General features: G+C 36.2%; 1 protein-coding gene across 1 annotated transcript; it reads left to right on the forward strand.

Annotated features, from left to right (window-relative positions):
* Nucleotides 1–1,095: 1,095 nt before the first annotated feature.
* LOC125826514 (threonine--tRNA ligase, mitochondrial 1-like) lies at nt 1,096–21,971 on the forward strand. Its single transcript, XM_049505866.1, has 20 exons — nt 1,096–1,353; nt 7,431–7,668; nt 7,797–7,856; nt 9,066–9,155; nt 9,932–10,006; nt 10,129–10,257; nt 10,343–10,432; nt 11,012–11,100; nt 11,215–11,311; nt 13,432–13,518; nt 15,618–15,702; nt 16,505–16,599; nt 16,915–16,947; nt 17,030–17,116; nt 17,318–17,410; nt 17,939–18,031; nt 18,173–18,394; nt 19,548–19,619; nt 20,644–20,715; nt 21,613–21,971. Exons 1-20 carry the CDS (start codon nt 1,226–1,228, stop codon nt 21,706–21,708), a joined length of 2,031 nt encoding a protein of 676 aa, XP_049361823.1. The 5' UTR covers nt 1,096–1,225; the 3' UTR covers nt 21,709–21,971.

The following is a 21,971-nucleotide window of genomic DNA, read 5'->3' on the forward strand; positions in this document are numbered from 1 at the left end:
TTTAAATGTTAAAATTATATATTAAAGTGCATGATATATTATTGCGCCTAAAGTGGAGAAAGTGATGATATTGTTCTTTGTTACTCGTATAATTACTATCTTAATATCTTCTACTAATAATTACTCTACCACACCTCAAGTTATTATTCACTATCCCGATGCTTACTATATGAAAAACTTATAAAAAGTATGCTTTCCTCCTTATGTTATGTTGGGTAGATGAGAAGTATCATGTTGTGAATAAGTTTTTTATTTATTTTTATTTATGTTTTTGAGATATTGTAATGAAGTTAGGCACAAAGAGTCTTCAAGTTATTCATTATACAAAAAAATAAAATACAAAATTACATTGAATATGGTGAAACTTTGGACTCATCAACTAATTTAGAGTTGTTTAAGTTACACGATGTTGTCTGATTATTGTATCTTAAAGAAATATGTCAATGTTATATTGTTAGATTGTTTAAAATTATACCAAAATGAGTTTGAGTCTCCTTAATGAAAGGAAAATATTCGTGTTTCAACCTAAGTTTTTAACTATTCATTTTTGTTTATTTTATTTTCAAATAATGATATTTTCACCAACATTAGCCACATAATATCGACGACTACAACTATTGACTACTCCATTAATAATCATTATTGACTGTTATTATCAATAATTATCATCGCTAATCGTTATACATAAATTATCATTTTCTGCCAACATCATTCAAATTGACACCCCAATCGTCACACTAATCGTCATTTCTGCTAACCGCTATATAATTTTTTTAAAAATAGGTTGTTGATATTATTTTCATTCTGAAATCATAATTTTCTATTTTAACTTTTTTTTTTAAATTCATCACTTTAAATATATAATTTAAAATTATTTTAATATTACTTATTATATTATATAAGTCGATTAATTCAGATTTAATATTTGTAATTATTTTCTAATCTAATATAGTAGCATCAAAAATATATTATTTATGAGTATACGACTTTCATTCCAATTAACATTTTTTTTTAGAAAAAACCCTACCAAATCACAAGAGTCGCCCTTGTTCACCACGCAACAGTCCCCACACTTTCAATAACTATAAATTTTGAGTCAACCCAATCGAAGCTTTCAAACGACGACGTCTGGCTCCCGCAATCAGTATAAAACCGCCGTCTTCTGCCGTCTAAACTCTTTTAACTCCGCCGCCGCTTCTTCTCATCTCCGCCAGCAGAACCTCCAATGGGTACTGCCTACCCCAGAGACGAAAATTATCTAGAAATTGTTGTTCCTAGGCGTATCGCACTCTTCGTATCTATCCAAAACCAGCAACGCCTTCAGCGCCTTTCACTCTCCCCTGATCCTATCAAGTAAACTCTAATTATTTCTCAAATTGTATAATCTATTCTATTATATTACCACTTTGCTTAAAAATAAATGACTTGAGTTTGATTGTTCTGTCGAGAATTTCTCAATTAATTTTACTGTAAAAGGTTGTGATTTATAGTATGTTTTGTATGTGTTAAAGATGTAAACTTTGTTTTAAAAAAATAGGAAACCATGTTGTAACTCACCCAAAAAAGTAATTTAAAAGGATGGGTCGTTTGGTAGAGTGTATTAAACAAAATAATGCATATATTAGCCTTGTGTATTACTAGTACCTTGTTTGCTACTCTTTTCCAACCTATGTATAACTAATGCTTGCCTAAGTTATACATTCTATTGTGTATTAAGGTGTGTATTGCTAATATCATAGATTTCTAGGTATTAACAATGCAACAGTTTTAATGCATGCATTAACTCAATTGAAAACCCAATTGCCCCTCAATATCTTTTTTTATATCTTTTCCACCTAGTGAAGGGTATCTTTGTAAATAATTTTTTTAATGCAATACATTCTATTTTTGATACATCAAACTAAACAATGCATAAAAATAATCTATGTATAAGTAATGCAAGCATAACTAATACATGCATTGCTAATGCAAGCATTACTAATATACTCTATTTAACATTATTTTTATACATTCTACCAAATGACCCCTTAAATGTTTTTGATTACAAAGAAGTGATTTATGGTATTCATTTGTAGTTAACTTTTATTTTAAAATTAGTTTTAAGTATGACTTTATTGCTAGTTGCAGACTCGCACAAAAACTTGCCTCGAGTATGATCTCTTCATATTCTATAAAAAAAATAAATAGTTTTTAACTATAAAGTTGTGATTTATAGTAGTTTTACATATTTTTTAAATATGCAAATTTTAGTTAAAAAATGTTAAGTATGTTTGTAAATACACAAAAGATTAGTGCTTTGAACATTGCCATTCCTTTTTGGACGGAGGGAATATTTAGTTTTTTTTTTTTTTAGTTAAAATTTTTGAATGTTGGTTATTGTTAGAATAGAAATAAGTATTTCCTACTTAGAATAGAAATAAGAATAGGAATAGGAATAGGAATAAGAATAGGAATCCTAGTTGGAAAAGGATTCCAATGTAGTGTCTATAAATAGGGTCTCAATGTAACTATTTAGATACACAATTCAATAATATTTTTCGTATATATTTCTCACATGGTATCAGAGCATTGGTGAGAACAAACAAGTCACCGTATGTCTATGTCAATTTCCGGTGACTGTTGGGTCTGATTTTGTTATACTTTTTTCTTTCTGTGGGTGTTGTGCGAAAACCAACACCACCACGAGGCTCGGAAAGCCCCCGCGACCAAACCCCAGCCAAAACCACCGGAAAACACCACCCCACGCGCTCTCACGCGCCTATCGGAGGTGGCAGTTTCCGGCGAGATCTGTCTCACGCGCCGGCGCGTGAGGGCTTTTCTGATCATATTTTTTTGAGATTTTTTTGACAGTTGGGGTCGTCCAGCCAATCCGACCAGGCCCATACTGTTTTTGACCAGATCCGATCGCCGGAATTAGAGTTCCAGCTATTTCCAGGCAGTTTCCGGCGACTTTTCTTCGAGATTTGAATTTTTCGAGACAAATTTAGCATAATGTCTTTTGGGTGTGATGTTTTTGGTTCCAAAAATATGGGGATTGGAAGTTCTAGCCCTATAATCACTTCAGAACTTTTATTGGGAAGTTCAAACTATTTATCTTGGGCTTCCTCGGTTGAGTTGTGGTGCAAGGGTCAAGGTGTCCAAGATCACTTAACGAACAAGGCTTATGAGGTAGATGTAAAGGCAAAGACTAGTGAGGAAGATGCAAAAGCCAAAGCACAATGGGAGAAAGTAGATGCTCAATTATGTAGTCTCCTAGGGCGTTCTATTGATTTCAAGTTGATGCCCTTGTTTCGCCCATTCCAGACGTGTTATACAGTTTGGGAAAAGGCTCGTGCTTTATACACTAATGACATATCTCGATTCTATGATGTGATATCTCGATTGACCAACTTAAAGAAACAAGAATCCGATATGTCTACTTACTTAGGACAGGTACAGGCAGTCATGGAGGAATTTGACACATTAATGCCAGTTACTACGAATGTGGAAAAACAACAAGAACACAGACAAACATTGTTTCTAGTTCTTACTCTTGCTGGACTTCCTCCTGATCATGATTCTGTACGTGATCAGATTTTAGCTAGCCCTACAGTTCCTACAATCGATGAATTATTCTCTCGTCTCCTTCGTCTTGCGGCACCTCCCAGTCACAAGGTAGTTTCATCACCCACTGTTGACTCATCTATTCTTGCATCTCAAACCTTTGAAAAGCGTACATATCAATCTATGGAGAATCGGCGAGGAGGAGGGCGTTTTGGGAAACCTCGATCCAAGTGTAGTCATTGTCATAAGCCTGGACACACTCGTGATATATGTTATATTTTGCATGGTCCACCACCCAGTTATGATCCTATTGTTCTAAAGGAATATAATGAGTTCCTTCGAAATCGCGCAAGTAAACAGACATCTCCACCAGTAGCATATGGTGTTCAACCTAATCAACCATCCAATAATGCTCATATTGCTCAGACAGAATATGATGAGTTCCTTCAGTATCGTGCAAATAAGCAAACGTCTCCACAAGTAGTTTCGGTTGCACAACCTGATGTCTCTGTTGCGGGTAATTCTTTTGCTTGTGTGTCGCAATCTAGTACTCTTGGAACATGGGTCATGGACTCTGGGGCTTCTGATCATATCTCTGGTAATAAATCACTTTTATCCGATATTGTTTATTCACAATCTCTTCCAGCTATTACTTTAGCCAATGGGATCCAAACCAAACCAAAAGGGGTTGGAAAAGCCAAACCCCTATCTTCTGTCACCCTAGACTCTGTTCTTTATGTCCCTGGTTCTCCTTTTAATCTAGCATCTGTTAGTCGTTTGACGAAAGCCCTACATTGTAGCATAACTTTTTTCGATGATTTTTTTCTCATGCAGGACCGCAGTACGGGACAGATGATTGGAACAGGACATGAATCACAAGGCCTTTACTATCTTACCTCTTCAAATTCCTTAGCAGCATGCTCCGTTACAGATTCCCCAGATTTAATTCACAAACGTTTGGGACATCCGAGTCTATCCAAACTGCAAAAGATGGTGCCTAGTTTGTCTAGTTTATCCACATTAGATTGTGAGTCGTGTCAACTTGGGAAACACACTCGTGCTACGTTTTCTCGTAGTACTGAGGGTCGTTCAGAGTCTATTTTTTCATTAGTTCATTCTGATATTTGGGGTCCTAGTAGAGTCAGTTCCACCTTAGGATTTCGTTATTTTGTTAGTTTCATTGATGATTATTCAAAATGTACTTGGGTTTTCTTAATGAAAGATCGTTCTGAGTTATTTTCTATTTTCAAAAGTTTCTTTGCTGAAATACAAAATCAGTTTGGTGTTTCTATTCGTACTTTTCGTAGTGATAATGCCTTAGAATACTTATCCTCCCAATTTCGGGAGTTTATGACTCACCAAGGCATTATTCACCAGACTACTTGTCCATACACCCCTCAACAAAATGGTGTAGCTGAAAGAAAAAATCGGCATCTTATTGAGACCGCTCGTACTCTTCTCCTTGAATCCAATGTTCCATTGCGTTTTTGGGGAGATGCAGTTCTTACGTCTTGTTATTTGATAAATAGAATGCCCTCTTCTTCTATTCAGAATCAGGTTCCCCATTCCATACTGTTTCCTCAGTCACATCTCTATCCTATCCCTCCTCGTGTCTTTGGGAGCACATGCTTCGTTCATAACTTAGCCCCAGGAAAAGATAAATTAGCTCCTCGTGCCCTCAAATGTGTCTTTCTTGGTTACTCTCGAGTCCAAAAAGGGTATCGTTGTTATTCACATGATCTTCATCGATACCTTATGTCTGCTGATGTTACATTTTTTGAGTCTCAGCCTTACTATACATCTTCTGATCATCCTGATGTCTCTATGGTCTTACCCATACCTCAGATTTTACCTGTGCCAACCTTTGTGGAATCTACGGTTACTTCTACATCTCCAGTTGTAGTGCCACCACTACTAACTTATCATCGCCGTCCACGTCCAACCCTAGTCCCAGATGATTCATGTCATGCGCCAGACCCTGCTCCTACTGCGGACTTGCCTCCTCCTAGCCAACCGCTTGCACTTCAAAAAGGTATACGATCCACTCGAAATACTAACCCACATTATACCTTCTTAAGTTATCATCGTCTATCATCACCCCATTATGCATTTGTGTCGTCTTTGTCCTCTATTTCCATTCCTAAGACTACAGGTGAAGCACTTTCTCATTCTGGATGGAGGCAGGCTATGGTTGATGAGATGTCTGCTTTACATAAGAGTGGTACTTGGGAGCTTGTCTCCCTTCCTGCAGGTAAATCTACTGTTGGTTGTCGTTGGGTTTATGCAGTCAAAATTGGTCCAGACGGTCAGGTTGATCGACTTAAGGCTCGCCTTGTTGCCAAAGGGTATACTCAGATATTTGGGCTAGATTATAGTGACACTTTCGCTCCTGTGGCTAAAATTGCATCTGTTCGTCTTTTTCTATCTATGGCTGCCGTTCGTCATTGGCCTCTTCATCAGTTGGACATTAAGAATGCTTTACTGCATGGTGATCTTGAGGAAGAAGTCTATATGGAGCAACCACCTGGTTTTGTTGCTCAGGGGGAGTCTAGTAGCCTTGTATGTCGATTGCGCAGGTCACTCTATGGTCTAAAACAGTCTCCTCGAGCTTGGTTCGGGAAGTTCAGCACAGTAATTCAGGAGTTTGGCATGACTCGTAGTGGAGCTGATCACTCTGTGTTTTATCGGCATTCTGCACCAAGTCGATGTATCTATTTGGTTGTTTACGTTGATGATATTGTTATCACCGGTAATGATCAAGATGGTATCACCGATTTGAAACAACATCTCTTTAAGCACTTCCAAACTAAAGACCTTGGCAGATTGAAGTATTTTCTAGGTATTGAGGTTGCTCAGTCTAGATCAGGTATTGTTATTTCTCAGCGCAAGTATGCCTTAGACATTCTTGAGGAGACAGGGATGATGGGATGTAGACCTGTTGACACTCCTATGGATCCGAATGTTAAACTTCTTCCAGGACAGGGGGAGCCACTTAGTAATCCTGAAAGGTATAGACGACTTGTTGGAAAGTTGAATTATCTCACAGTGACTAGACCTGACATCTCTTTTCCTGTGAGTGTTGTAAGTCAGTTTATGACTTCCCCTTGTGATAGTCATTGGGAAGCAGTTGTTCGTATTCTGCGATATATAAAGTCAGCTCCCGGTAAAGGACTACTCTTTGAGGATCAAGGCCATGAGCATATCATTGGATATACAGACGCTGATTGGGCAGGATCACCCTCTGACAGACGTTCGACATCCGGATATTGTGTTTTAGTAGGAGGTAATTTGGTGTCGTGAAAGAGCAAGAAACAGAATGTGGTTGCTCGATCTAGTGCAGAATCAGAATATCGAGCAATGGCGACAGCAACTTGTGAGCTAGTTTGGATCAAACAGTTGCTGGGAGAACTAAAATTTGGCAAAGTTGATAAGATGGAACTTGTGTGTGATAATCAAGCGGCTCTTCATATCGCATCAAATCCAGTGTTTCATGAAAGGACTAAGCACATTGAGATTGACTGTCACTTTGTCAGAGAAAAGATACTCTCGGGAGATATTGTTACGAAATTTGTGAAGTCAAATGATCAGCTTGCAGATATCTTCACCAAGTCCCTCACATGTCCTCGTATTAATTACATCTGTAACAAGCTAGGTACATATGATTTGTATGCACCAGCTTGAGGGGGAGTGTTAGAATAGAAATAAGTATTTCCTACTTAGAATAGAAATAAGAATAGGAATAGGAATAGGAATAAGAATAGGAATCCTAGTTGGAAAAGGATTCCAATGTAGTGTCTATAAATAGGGTCTCAATGTAACTATTTAGATACACAATTCAATAATATTTTTCGTATATATTTCTCACAGTTATGATTATGTTAAATTAGGATTGAGTTACCGAATGGAACTGTGAAGGAGGGGAAGAAATGGAATACAACGCCTTTGGATATAGCGAAGGAGATATCGAAGAGCTTGGGTTCCAATGCTTTGATAGCAAAGGTGAATGGGGTGCTTTGGGATTTGTTGAGGCCATTGGAAAGTGACTGTAAGCTCGAGCTCTTCACTTTTGACAGTGACGAGGGTCGCGATACGTTTTGGCACTCGAGTGCGCACATTCTTGGCGAGGTTTTAGCCCTTTGTCTACCACATTGTGGTTATGTCTTCATCAAGTTTTGATTTTTGGAAAATGTTTTTAATAGAGTACTTGCTATGCTCTTTATTAAGTTTTGATGTGTTTTTGGTGGTTTTCTTAGTCATTGGAGAGGAAATATGGCTGCAAATTGTGTATTGGACCTTGTACAACAAGAGGAGAGGTATCGCTTTTGCCTAATCTTTAAATACTGAAGTTTATTTTAGGGGTCGTTTGGTAGAGTGTAGTAGGAAAAATAATGCATGTATTAGCTTTGGGTATTATTAGTACCTTGTTTGGTACTCTTTTTCAACCTATGTATAACTAATAAGCATTAGTCATACACTCTATTGTGTATTAAGGTGTGCATTGCTAATACCATGAATTTCTAGGTATTAGCAATGCAATGGTTTTAATGCATGCATTAACATGCTAAAAGACCCAATTGCCCCTCAAAACCTTTTTTACATCTTTTCCACCATAATAGTGGAGGGTATCTTTGTAAATAATTTCTTTTATGCAATGCATGCTATTTTTAATGCATCAAACCAAACAATGCATTCAAATAATATGTGTATAATTAATGGAAGCATAACTAATACATGCATTGCTAATACAAGCATTACTAAGACACTCTATTTAGCATTGTTTTTATACACTCTACCAAACGGTCCCTCACAGTTTAGAAGTTTTCTGAAATCTGAGACAAAATTATCTAGTATTGGAATGAAATGGGCCCAAACAGAGCAAGATGGAGGAGGATTCGTATAGTTGATGACTTTGTGGCATAGTTGATTGATTAGTTTTGGGGTCTACATCATGTTATGAAACCTTTTCTTATCTTGCATGGCTGATGGAGTTTTGGCAGAATTATTGCATTTCTTCCGTATGAATTGATTAAAGTGAAAATAGCTAGCAAGTTGATGATAAGCATAAGTAGTTTCCGAAAAATAATTCAACTTTGGTTGGCACTTATTGCTTAACCGCTCTATTTGATAGCTGATCTCCTGGTAAATACCTTGGGACGATTCTACATCCCACCTTTAGTATCTGTAGTTGCTGCATTAACTTCAGGCATAACCTATGTTGATTTTCCGGTTGAAAGAGCCATCCTAAGAAAAAAAACCCAAGGAACTGTCCTCAGTACTATCATTTAGTGTGGCATTTCATCATTTGAGCCTAACATATTATTGATGAACTAACTTCTTAAGAAATCCATATTCCTTGAAATGAGTTAGGCAAATTTAGATAACATTGTTATTCTCAAAAACACTAAATAAGATAACATTATTCCACTACCTGCTCCCTCCTCTCTTTCTCTTATTATAGTTTATTCTTTACTCAGTTCATATTGCTTCCAATCTGTTATGACATGACTAAACTGCCTCTGCAGGGTTTCTATTACGATGCCTTTTACGGTGATCTGGGGTTAAATGAGGATCATTTTAAAGGGATTGAGGCAGAGGCAGCAAAAGCTGTGTTGGTATTACTCTTTTATCTGTCAGAGTTGCCTTGATCTAATGACCATAACGTTAATTGCTTGTTGCCTCTTGAATTTTATACTTCCACAGTTCTGTCTTTTGGAGTTTCTATGTTCTGATTGATTGTAAAAAAGGGATTGAATGTTTTTGGTTGAGTATTATGTTTCTCGTTACTCTGATGTGATTTTTTTTGATTGATGACTTCCATGTGATTATAAACTTAGTGAAAGATTTTACTTTCTGTGCTATATGGTTAGGAAGTTGGTAAAAAGGAAAGTGCATTTCAACAAATTTGATATGTTTTGTGCTAGTCTTTTGTCAAGTAAATTCAAAACAGAACCGTCTGTGTGCTGATTGCTGAACTAAGAGCAATTCTTTAGTTAAGTTAATTGTTCGGATGTCTACAACCCTTTTATAGAACATTCACCAGAACAGGATCACTATTTATACTGTGGTGGACACAGCTGCACCCAACCAATTATGTGTATCTTTTTTGTATATGCTCTCTTACGGCAGATGAATCTTCTTCCTTCTATGATCCTACATACATACCTCATCAGCGATGCAACCATAAGATTGTACCAAAGTGTAAGATAGAGATATAAGAATAATAGGCACTGTTAAAGATCTATATCATCACTCAATTAGCACCTCATTAGTTTATCTTCTCTTTTCTGATTAGCAATGGCTACAATGCTCTTTCCTGTTGCTGCAGTATGCTGTTTATTTTTTTCCTGCATTATTTCCAGCATGCGACTAACTTCCCTTGATTTCTCAGGAGAAACAGCCTTTTGAACGCATTGAAGTTTCACGGCAACAAGCTCTTGATATGTTCTCTGATAATAGGTTTAAGGTTAAATTGCTGTGATCTTGCAGTCCTGATCCTTCCAGGCTTTTCTTTGTGCAACAATTTTCAGGAAATGTTCTCTCCTGTGATCTCACATCTTAATTTATTTTCCCCTATATTTTAATTAGGTTGAAATCATTAGAGATTTACCTGAAGACAAAACAATCACTGTATATAGATGTGGTCCCTTGGTTGATCTATGCCGTGGTCCGCATATACCAAATACATCTTTTGTTAAAGCACTAGCTTGTACAAAGGTACGTTGTTGCGTATGTTCTAGAAGGAGTCTGCTTATGTGTGTTGATTTGATTTTCTCTTTTCTGATCAATTTAATGATTCTAGGCTTCATCAGCATATTGGAGGGGAGACAAGGACCGAGAAAGCTTGCAAAGAGTTTATGGAATATCTTATCCAGATAAGAAACAGTTAAAGGTGACTTTCAAAAGCTGGCTACGTCGTTTCTGCATTTAACTTCATCTGCCACTATGCCTTTCTGTAATAACCAGTACAAAAAGAATTATAAAATTTGTTTACTAAAAATGGACGATGAAACTGTAGACCACTTAATTTTCATATGCTTGATATCTGCCCTGCCTTCAATGGAGGAAATGGATAGAGAATAAAGAGGAAATAATCCCTTATATTGTTTGAGATGGTTTAGCTCTCAATTATTTCAGGGTGATAATCTTTGGAATTGCTTTATTCTTTTTAAAAGTATCTGATGTTGCAAAGCTGAATCCATCAATGTGTATCTGGCGTCACTTCTTGTGAGTTGTGATTGCATTACAATTACGTTTAAAAGTATCTTTGTTTAGTGAGTTTGGTAGGAGATGAAGCGTAGCCCACGTGTCATTGTACGTTATTTGGGTGCTAGCTTGATGAATTAATGAAATAATATTTTATTTATCAGTAAAAGCAAAAGGTAGAGTATTTCTGTTATCCTGACTCCTGAGAGAAGGTCAAAGTACTGCTTCCAGTGAGGACTTTTTAGTAAAATAATTTCTGTTATAGGAATATCTAGCGATGCTGGAGGAAGCAAAGAAATACGATCACAGAGAGCTGACTAAGAAGCAGGAGCTTTTCTTCTTTCATCCATTAAGGTATGCCTTCAAATTATTTTACCTTGTTATAAAAAAAATGTAAGAAGGTGTGCCTTGTAATTCCCATTTAGGTGAAATATTTCATAATATTTAAATGTGAATTGTGCATTCCAGCCCTGGAAGTTGTTTCTTTCTTCCACATGGTGCTCGAATTTGCAACAAATTGCTGGAGTTCATACGGAGTCAGTATTGGAAGAGAGGCTATGAGGAGGTAACTAGCTTTGTGCTTAAATTTATTAGTTGGAAGGACTATTTGAACCACAGTGGAACCAATGTAAGTTTAGTTTGAACTGCTGGGACTATTGACTGGTTGGAGTTCAGCCTGGACAATTGCCGAAACTGTCTGCTTTCTAAAACAACATTTGTTTCTTGATTTCATTTGATATGGATAGTGCACTCCTCATTATTTAGTGGGACTAAATCCTTCTTGCCCTCTTGTCGAAAGAGATCAGCATGTGGTGCCTTAAAATTCTTCATTGACAATCAATTACGTCCTTAGACTAGATCAAAATAGCAAGGATATGGAGACGTAATCATGAACACAAAGACACTATACTTTTAAGATGAAGAGGGAAATGACACAGATACACCCTTTTAGTAATGACACTGTCTCTATTATTGATGTGTTAGACTCAATTTAGACGTAGAGAAGTGAAATCAGGAGTACACTTGTATATAAGGTTACAGTACGACCCATGTAACTGTTTTGTGATATAATACAAAGTTACCAAGTTCAAAAGGATATGAAGCTGGAGGATTAGTTTTGCAGAAGTATCTATAGCTATAAAGTGCAAAATTAAAAGGGTGCAAGAGTCCCATAATTCTTAGTTCTGCATCCTAAATAGCATTAAGTACCAAATAAAATATATGGGAAATAAGTCTATTGTGCAGGGATAAAATATAAATGAGAGATGTAGGATAAAAGCAGCCTGTAGCACGGAACAAATTCAGTGAATGAGCAGAACAGTCATAGACCGAAAGAGAACATTGTAACTTTGAGGAAAGAAAAAGACTAATTAGGGGTACTATAAAGGTGGATCCAATTCCTTTATTCATCAAACCAGGTTCTTTTCTTCTTCAATTAGACTTTGAGTAAGAATGATGGTTGTTTTTTGAGTTCAACTTTGTATTCTCTATTTTACAGTGTTCCTAAGGTGGGTGATTGGAAGTTTTGGCAGTGTGTTGGACCTTAATTTATTTTCTTTGATTGGTGAAAGTTTTGTATTAAAGAGCAGCAAACTGCTGCAAAGTATACATAGAAAAGGCTCATTACAAGTTGTGTAATGAGCTCAAAAAGTCTATCATGGTCTCCCAATAAACATCACAGAAATGCATCTGTTGTTAATGCTGATAACAAATTTCTTTTTGCTCTAAAAAATTCTTGTGTTCCTTTCTTTCCAGATGATCCACCAGATGGCAGCTACCAGTTGGATTCCTTAATTGCTTCTAGCATGTTCTAACCTTGAATAGACCCTTGGCATCCCTTTTCCAAATTAAAGAGTCAACTTTAGCTTGAACGAGATTAATCTGGCTAAGTTGGCTAAGTAAAGATGGCACCATTTAAAATCTTGTTAACTGACTCCAATATTCTTGTCAAAGATTAGGTGTAGTTGCTGTCTCAACATCAGACACCCCTTACTCGATCAAGGGAGACTTGTAATCAGAGAACACACATGTACTAAAGAGATTAAATCAAACAGAAAGGGAAGTTGTGTCTGACCTGCGTCCCGTGTCGATGCAACAATTCATGTGGTGTCTGCTTCTTATGATTAGATATTATGTCTAACTCGTCCTCCTCTTTTTTCGTCTTGGACTATGAATTTTCTCTGCTTTTTCTCTTTATCCCTTGCTCTCACTCCTCAGGCAAAAGGTTGAACCATTTTTTTTTTAAATAAGATAAAGGTTTATTGACTAAGTACCAAGAAGGTACCAACACCAAAAGATACAAAAGACTGCTGGGAATATCCATACAGTTAATTACAACATCTCCCTAGCGACTCCCAAAAATCCATATATTGATCTATATTATCAAGGACAAAAGGTTGAACCATTGAAGCTTAACCCTGTTACCTTTCCTGGTTCAGGTATAAAAAACAATCAAGAGAATTATGTGCTATTCTGTTTATGAGTGCTTGTCTTGATACATGATCCGTGCAGGTTTGGAGTCCAAATATGTACAATATGCAGTTATGGGAAACTTCTGGTCATGCTGCAAATTGAACCATTGAAGCTTAACCCTGTTACCTTTCCTGGTTCATGGATAAAAAACAATCAAGAGAATTATGTGCTATTCTGTTTATGAGTGCTTTTCTTGATACATGATTCATGCAGGTTTGGAGTCCAAATATGTACAATATGCAGTTATGGGAAACTTCTGGTCATGCTGCAAATTATAAGGAGAACATGTTTGTGTTTGAGGTAAATTTGACTGCACTAATAAGCAGCTCTGATATTAATTATGGTGTATCTGAATTAGTTTTTCATTTTCTTAAAACCTCTAATTTCTGGAATATAGATTCTTCTAGGAGTATTTTTTTTTTTTATAAGATAAGTGGTATTAATAACAGCATCAAGAAGATGCAAGATTTACAAGATATGGCATTTGAACTTACAAAAAAATCTTTGGCTAACTATACAAACTATTTAAGTTGTTCTGCATTAACAACAGGATACAAGTTGGACCAACTAAACAAATTTGCAATGCACCTACTCTTCAAAATGCCTAAAGCAATTGACTCTCCATCAAAACATCTCTTGTTCCTCTCTAACCAAATACACCAAAAAATACAAGCAAGTATCATAATCCAGATCTTCTTGATGGCTTTGTCAACTTTCCATAGGCTCCAACTCTCATATGCATCCTTAACTGTGAGGGGTGTGGTCCAATTGATGCCAGAGAGACAAAAAAACATGCTCCATAATTCTGAGGCCACCTCACAATGAAGAAGAAGGTGTCTGGGGGTTTCAGCCTCTTTTTTGCACATATAGCATCTGTTTGGGAACTGGATTTTTCTTTTTTTTTTGTTGTCTTGGGTGAGACATGCCTCATATAGAGCTGTCTAGGTGAAAAAAACTACCTTAGGTGGTAGCTTGGTCCTCCAAATGAGTTTCCAGGGCCAGTTATCTATCACAGAGTTTCTAGAGCACAATTGTTGATACCCTTCCTTGACTGTATAAACTCCTTTCTGGTGTCCACACTTGAGCTTATCAGCTGCCTGGAGTATTTTTTTATAAAGGCAAAAAAGGAAAATTGTTGTAACTCGAAGCACATACGTATATCTCTCTTAGACTTTGTTGTAAAGATGCAATGTAAAGGAAGTCCTTTTCAAATGTAGATAGTGTACGGAGATGCATACTGCAGATGATTGCCTTACTCAGTCATTGCACTCTCCGGGTGGCTATTACATTTTTGAAAGGAGTAATTATTTCCCGCAAGAGAAGCAATTCCCTTATTTATACAAATCAGTCGTAAAATTTATGAACAGCATATAACTCTGAAGTTCGGTTCTGGTCAAGTAATTGGAGTTAAATAATCCTACTAACACTCATATCAGAGGGTTGGCTCCAAACAAATTTCTCGGTCATGAAAAACACTCATATAAGAGAAAGAATAGGCATCCTTATTTTTTGGGGAAGGATTTTGGAGAAGGGTTCCTATCAGTGAAATTTGGAATCATAGTTATAATATGAAGAAATGAGGGGAAAATTACTTATTAAAAAAGAAAACAGGGGTAAAGCCTCCAGATATTTTGTCAGCGTATGATGGATCAATTTAAGTGCTATAAGATGGAGAAGTATTTGCAAGGTGAAAGGACACTTCCGCGAATTTATTAAAATAAATTTGCATTTATTGGTCCCAACTTAGTGAGCAGTTTAGTCAAAAGATGAATCGGTACAGGATTAAGACATATGACTGTGAAATACGTTGTTATAAATGTGGTTTCCAAACTAAAACTTATATTTAAAGCTGATTTAAGATATTTGTTCTGGATAAGCTTAAACATTATGTTCTTTATGTTTCATGTTTCACGAAATTTCTAGTATGCATGTTCTTTTCTGAAGGGTTAATATTATTGATGTCAAAATCAGCACTAAGAAAGTGCTGTCATTACATCCAAAAGAGAACAGGAAAAAGGAAAGAAAAGGAGGAGCCCCAAGACTAGCATATACAAAAGCTTCCAAGAACTGTAATTGGAGTTCCTAATCATTTACTCATTCAATTTACACCAAAAAGAAATAAAAAGATACAATCAGATTTCCTCATAAATTGACTTGCAGGTTATTCAACTAGGATAGAAATGCCAGATATTTGAGATATTTAGTTCTGAAAAACAAGCTAGATTTATGTTGTTTTTAGTCTTACTTTCTTTTTGTTGGACAATGCTGTTCACATTAAAATTTGCACTTTTTCTAGCTAGGGTTATAGTATCTTGTCTTGTAAGAAGTGGTGCCTCTGGCCGCTAATTTCAGCTAGATGCTTTCCTAAGTAAAATGGTTCTTGCTTCTTTGACCTGCAGATTGAAAAGCAAGAATTTGGGTTGAAGCCAATGAACTGCCCAGGTCATTGTTTAATATTTGATCACAGGGTTCGCTCCTACAGGGGTGAGATTTTCCAATAGTTACTTTGCTCCACCCAGCAGTTACTTTCCTTTTTTCTTGCTTTACTTGCACGCTTTAGTTGTAGTATTGGTCTTGCATGCAATTTCTTGAAACTAATCATGCATGATATGAGATTTTTATGATAACATAGAGGACACTTGTATACTTCTTGTATGTGGATGTTTTCCTTCCCTTATTTATAAAATTTTATTACTTGATCAATAAAACATAGAGGACACTTGAAGACGAAATGTTAGTGGTACTAGGGTCTTTTGATAACATAGCGGACACTTTGTATACTTCTTGTATGCGGATGTTTTCCTTCCCTTATTTATAAAATTTTATTACTTGATCAATAAAACATTAAGGACACTTGACGACGAAATGTTAGTGGTAATAGGGTCTTTTGAAAACAACCTCTCTACCTCCACGAGGTAGAGGTAAGGTCTGCGTACACTCTACCCTCTCTATACCCCAGTTGTGGGATTACACCAGGTATATTGTTGTTGTTGGTATTATTCTAACATCAGTTGGTAAATTACGAAGAAGCTCAACGCAGTGCACCTTGTTGAGGGATGAAATTTGATGGAGATTTGTTATCTAAAAGGAAGATTGTTTGACATGCAACATGTTCACTGCAAATAGTCTTTTCATAAAATCCAAGATCTTCTCATTATTAGTACCAGCCTTTAGCAGTCTGCTGCACCATACCTGAATTTAGTTTCGTCTTTATAGTGCCTCTATCTATCTCATTGATGCCATTGCCACTGCAAGCAACACATTAACCATCTGTCCAACAATGCAGAGCTACCACTTCGTCTGGCTGACTTTGGGGTTCTGCACAGGAATGAGGCCAGTGGTGCACTTACTGGCTTAACACGTGTCAGGAGATTTCAGCAGGTATCACCTTTTTTGTTTCCTTTTCATCTTTTATGGATGATCATACTAGTGTTTTCCTCAAGGAGCATTAGTTATTTGTTTGATATGAATTTTCCATGTTTCTTCCTGCATAAGAAGCAACCTATAGGCTCTTAGGTCCTTTAATTCCATTTTGTTTTTCACATTGTTCAATTGGCGGTTATATTTATTTGTTTTTTCATATCTGGGATAGTCTATTGCCAAGGAACTTCCACCTGTAGAATCTTTTTCTACAAAACATCTTAATAGCTCTGGTGTGCTAAAACAACCTCTTTTTATAACCCTATTACTTTGCAGGATGATGCACACATCTTTTGCAGAGAGTCACAGGTTTGTTAAGATTTATGATTATGTGCAGTTAACATATAACATTATTTGGAAACTAGTTTAACCTAAGTTCTTCATGTTGCAGATTAAGGATGAAGTCCAGGGTGTCTTAGAGTTCATCAGCTATGTGTATAAGATATTTGGTTTCACTTTTGACCTGAAGTTATCAACGGTACTACTTTATCTATTCCATTATCCTTCAAATTCGTTATACGCGATCTCAGCTGATATTGATACTACATGCATTTATTATTTTAATAGTCATTACAGATACACCCTTAGTATGGAACATTTATGTTGTGAATGTTTTTCACATTTTCCACATGCGTACATTCTCTTTCCATGTATACCAACACATATTTCTGACTTGCAGAGGCCTGAAAAATATCTCGGAGACATAGAAACTTGGGTAAAGGCTGAAGCTGCTCTTTCTGAAGCATTGAACGAGCATGGGAAGCCCTGGGAGGTTTGCTACCAATTTTGTTGGATTTTAAAATGTAAAGTTGTCAGACTGTCGGGCTACATCTATAATGACTGTACTCCCTTTTTGCTGATTAAAAAACAATGCTTTTACTCCTATTTTTGGTGCTTTTATTTTTATTCATCCCAATTTATGTGTCGAATCACTTCATCATTTTCTTTTTTAGAAAATCTTCATTTAAAAATTACGTCAGATCTCTTAATACTGGCACCATTCTACATTTCTACTATTAGGAATTCTAATTTAACTTGTGTTTACGTTAATACTATTTAAGCTAATATCTTAGACTCCTTGCACAATCAAATGTTTTCATATAAAATGAGATGTAGGGAGTATCTTTTTCGCGTTACCTGACAGAAAAAGTGAGGGTTGGGGGTTTCCCCTCTTGCAATTTTCCTGTTTATATATGGAAAAAAATTTGAGGTAGTCCCCATGTATCAGTGTTTTTTTGGTTATTTCGTTTTCTTAATTGCTTTTATCATGCCTTTTACTTAAAGAATCCCATTCAATTAGATCAATGAAGGAGACGGAGCATTTTATGGCCCAAAAATTGATATAAGTGTTTCTGATGCAATGAAGAGGAAATTCCAGTGTGCGACATTGCAGGTCATATTTGTTCTTATTCTCCTTGGTTCATTTTCACAAACACTATCATTCTTTACCTTTGAAATTCACCTTCCTTAAAAGTTTTTCTGCATGTTCTTTTGTACCATGTTGGAAGTATCATCTGAATGCTGTGTTTTTCAGCTTGATTTCCAACTCCCTCAACGTTTCAACCTATCATACTCAGCAGAAGATGAAAGTAAGAGAGAGAGACCAGTTATGATACATAGAGCGATCCTTGGGTCAGTTGAGCGTATGTTCGCTATTCTTTTGGAGCATTTCAAAGGGAAATGGCCTTTCTGGCTTAGTCCACGTCAAGCTATGGTCTGCCCTGTTTCCGATAAATCGCAGTCATATGCACTTAAGGTTAGTTACATTTACGTACTTTATCCTATTGATGTATTAATGGTTTAACTATTAAAAGACTCCCTTCTCTAAATCCTGTCTGTGCATCTGATTGGATGATATTCCTTAGATATTTTTTATTTTCGTGTAATGTTATTACTGTTGGGTATGTCTCATTCTTTTTATTCGACTCAAAGTGTACTCATGGTAGTTAGCTTTAGTTTTTCTTCTCTTATTTCTATTCGTTCTTTACAGTAAGTAGTGTCATTAGTTGATGCCTTTTTTTCTTTTTTTTAATAACTAGGTATGTTGCTTTACTAATTAAAAGTACCAAGAAGGAACAACATAAGTACATCAATAGAAATTTATTGTTGATACTTGTAGATTTAAACTTCAATTTGTTAGTTAATAAGTAGGCTGGATGTATGTAGTTTCTCAACCACAGTAACATGGTTGTACAGATAGACTTTTTGAGGGGTAAAAAACACAATATAGGATTTTGTGTTGGCATCTGCAATTGCACTGTTGGTGTTGGCTTCAAAGCATGAAGCAGGATTTTGAAGTGCTGTAAATTGTGCAGTTACAGATTTTGAGAAAAAAATTATAGGGTTTTTTTGTTGGCATCTACAATTGCACTGTTGGTGTTGTCTTCAAATCATGAAGAGTGATTGTGAAGTGCTATGAATCACAGAGTTGGTAGAACCTGCATACATGTATTATTGAAGATGCTGAGTAGAGAAGTTGGACAGTTGATAGGGAAGGGTAGCTTTTTGGCTCAGCTCCCATATCTTGCCAACTTCCTCGACAGGAAGATAAAGAGTTGTATGTTGTCGAGGACTGTTGGAGCCCCAACAACTCATGATCACTGCGTATGTATCCTGAAGGGCACATATAGTTTTTTTAATAAGGTCACGTGTTTTTTTTGTTGATTTAAGTCTATTTTGAAGAATCCACCGCGTGAAACACCTTCACCCATGTCATGCGTTGCAATAGGGATGCGTTTCAATAGGGGTACGTCAAGGCAAAAAAGGGACGTAATATAAAAAAGTCAATTGCCGATTGATAAAATATAAATATGCTGAGTTTATTTACCAAATATCCTTTCGTGAATAATTTTTTGTGTACTTAATCCATTATGAAAATTGCTTTATCCTGTTGCTCTTCTTTTATTCAGCTCCGGGAGCAGATACATGATGCTGGTTATTACGTTGATGTTGATACAAGTGACAGGACAATCCAGAAAAAGGTTAGATTCTTATTGTAGTTTGTCATGTAAAATGCATGATTGGTTTGCATTATGAGGGTCACTAGCATTTTTCCTATATGATCTCATTATTAGTATACAGTAACATTTAGGTCCAAGGACCAAGTACATGGAGTTTCTCTGTTTTCTGGGAAGTTTATTTTACAGAAGGATCATTTGTAATAGGTCCATTTGTAATAGGTACTCCATAAGATCTGGCAAGTTATGATCAATAAGGGTCCACCAGTTTTGTCACTTAACCTCTCGTTCACCAATCTGTGCAGAGCACTATTGAAATCATTAGGATGGTCAATATGATCATATACTTGGTCATGGGGAAAAGGTCATAGTGCCCTACAGATTTATGTTCATTTCAGCAATGAACAAATTTATCAATTTTTCCATTAAAGTTGATCAACCTATATCCTTGTGAAAACTCATCTATGCAGTGTGACATAGTTTAGGTCATTTTACCATTTAGTCCATGGCATAAGAGATTAAATCCTTCTAACTGTAACCATTATGGTTTGTACGCCATTCTGTTGAGGTTGTATTAATATATCAACATATGTCAATTATGGTTACCTACTTTGTGACTGGATACCAACATACAAAGGATTGGCATAGATTGCCATTCTCTTGAAGCCAGATGTTGCTTAAACAAATTCAAGAGAAAGGCAGTCTATTTATCAAGTAAAAAAAGGACTGACATTTTCTTGAATTAGTTGAGCAACATCTGGCTTCATAAAGCAACCAGACAAATTAATTAGTGGACTGAAAAATAGGAAAAGAGGATGTAACATCCGTCCACAAAATAATTGGTAAAACCTGAAATCTTTCATATATCTGCTCTTGTACTCTGAAGAGCACATGATTGAAAATGGTATTATGTAATGCTTTCAGTTTTTGAAGCTACACACTTAATGATTTGATAAATTTTTCTCTCAAGCAATACAAGTTCAATCTCAAGTTGAAACCTTTTGTTGGTCTGTTAAACAATTGCTTGTGGCTTTTAATGTATATGCAGGTACGAGAGGCTCAAGTGGCACAATATAACTATATTCTGGTTGTTGGAGAAGCTGAAGCCACTAGTGGGCAGGTATTTTATTTCCCCCCAACCTTCACTGCTTTATCCCCACAGCATGCATTGCTATATTTCTTTTTAAAATGTGCAACTGAACAAACTAAGAAAAAATTCCGTATCACTTTGATCCAGCTCCATCAGCTCTCTAAGGTTCTGAAATAATCTTTGTCAAGAAAAGGTTCTGGCTGATAATAAACTTCTTGTATGTACTGTTTTGTATTGATCGAGATATTTTGTGGCTCACTTGTTTGATTTCTTCTTGTTCCTCTTCTTCCAACTCCTATTATTGACAAAGATGTATCTTATGCTAAACTTTCTACTAATTACTGATTTGTCTCTATCCCACCCCGTTTGAAGAACTAGAAAGAAAAGGGCTTCCAGCATGATTTGTGGAGGTTCATTGACAAATTCTCTTACAGTAGCCCTGGTAACAGAGATGTTTTAGGAACAAATTCTCTTATGATGTCACCTAGATGGTGTCTTCAGTAGCAGCTAAACAATTGAAAGTAGTTGCAAACTGAATATTTCCCACCAAAAGATCAGTCCCATTATAACATTCACATGAAGGAGCTTTGAGAATCTCAAAACTATTTGATAGATTTAGTAGCCAATCAGATCACCTATGGCTGGATAATTCTGACTTTACTAGGCAAGGTGTTTCTGCTGAGCTGGTGATTGATTTGTTTGGAAAAAAATATATATCTTATTTTGCTGATTTGATGGGGGTGCACATCAACTTTTGGTTCTCATTCCAAATATTCTGCTTAGTGATGTTTCTGGTTGTCAGTTTCCTGGGTTCATGCATTTCCTCCATATGATTTCTTGTCTTCTCATTTTAAATCTTGTAGCCAAGTTTTACTGCTTTTATTTTTGCTGAAAAATCTGGTCTTCTATATGTGAAAATGATTCTAGGTGAGTGTTCGAGTGAGAGACAAACCTGATCATCAAGCCATGACAGTTGACGTTCTCCTTGCTCACTTCAAAGATATGGTTGCATCATTTCAGTAAGAGTCGCCACTTCTCTTGCATTATATCCCCAAGGGCTCTGGTGAGCGCAGCACGCTAGACTCATGGACACGGGTTTGAAACCTTGTCGCAGAAGAACGAACACCTAGTATTTTGATCCATTGTAGGTATTACATTATAAATCCAGTAGGATACTTTTTGACTTGAATGGTTTTCAATAGCATGTTAGTTTCATCTTATTCTCTCTTCTAATGTGGGTTTGAGTTTTGACTTAAATGGTTTTCAATAGCTGGTAAAAGTCGTAT

This window comes from Solanum verrucosum, unplaced genomic scaffold (genome assembly GCF_900185275.1).
Source record: "Solanum verrucosum unplaced genomic scaffold, falcon-dt-bn FXZP01000060.1, whole genome shotgun sequence".
NCBI lineage: Eukaryota > Viridiplantae > Streptophyta > Magnoliopsida > Solanales > Solanaceae > Solanum > Solanum verrucosum.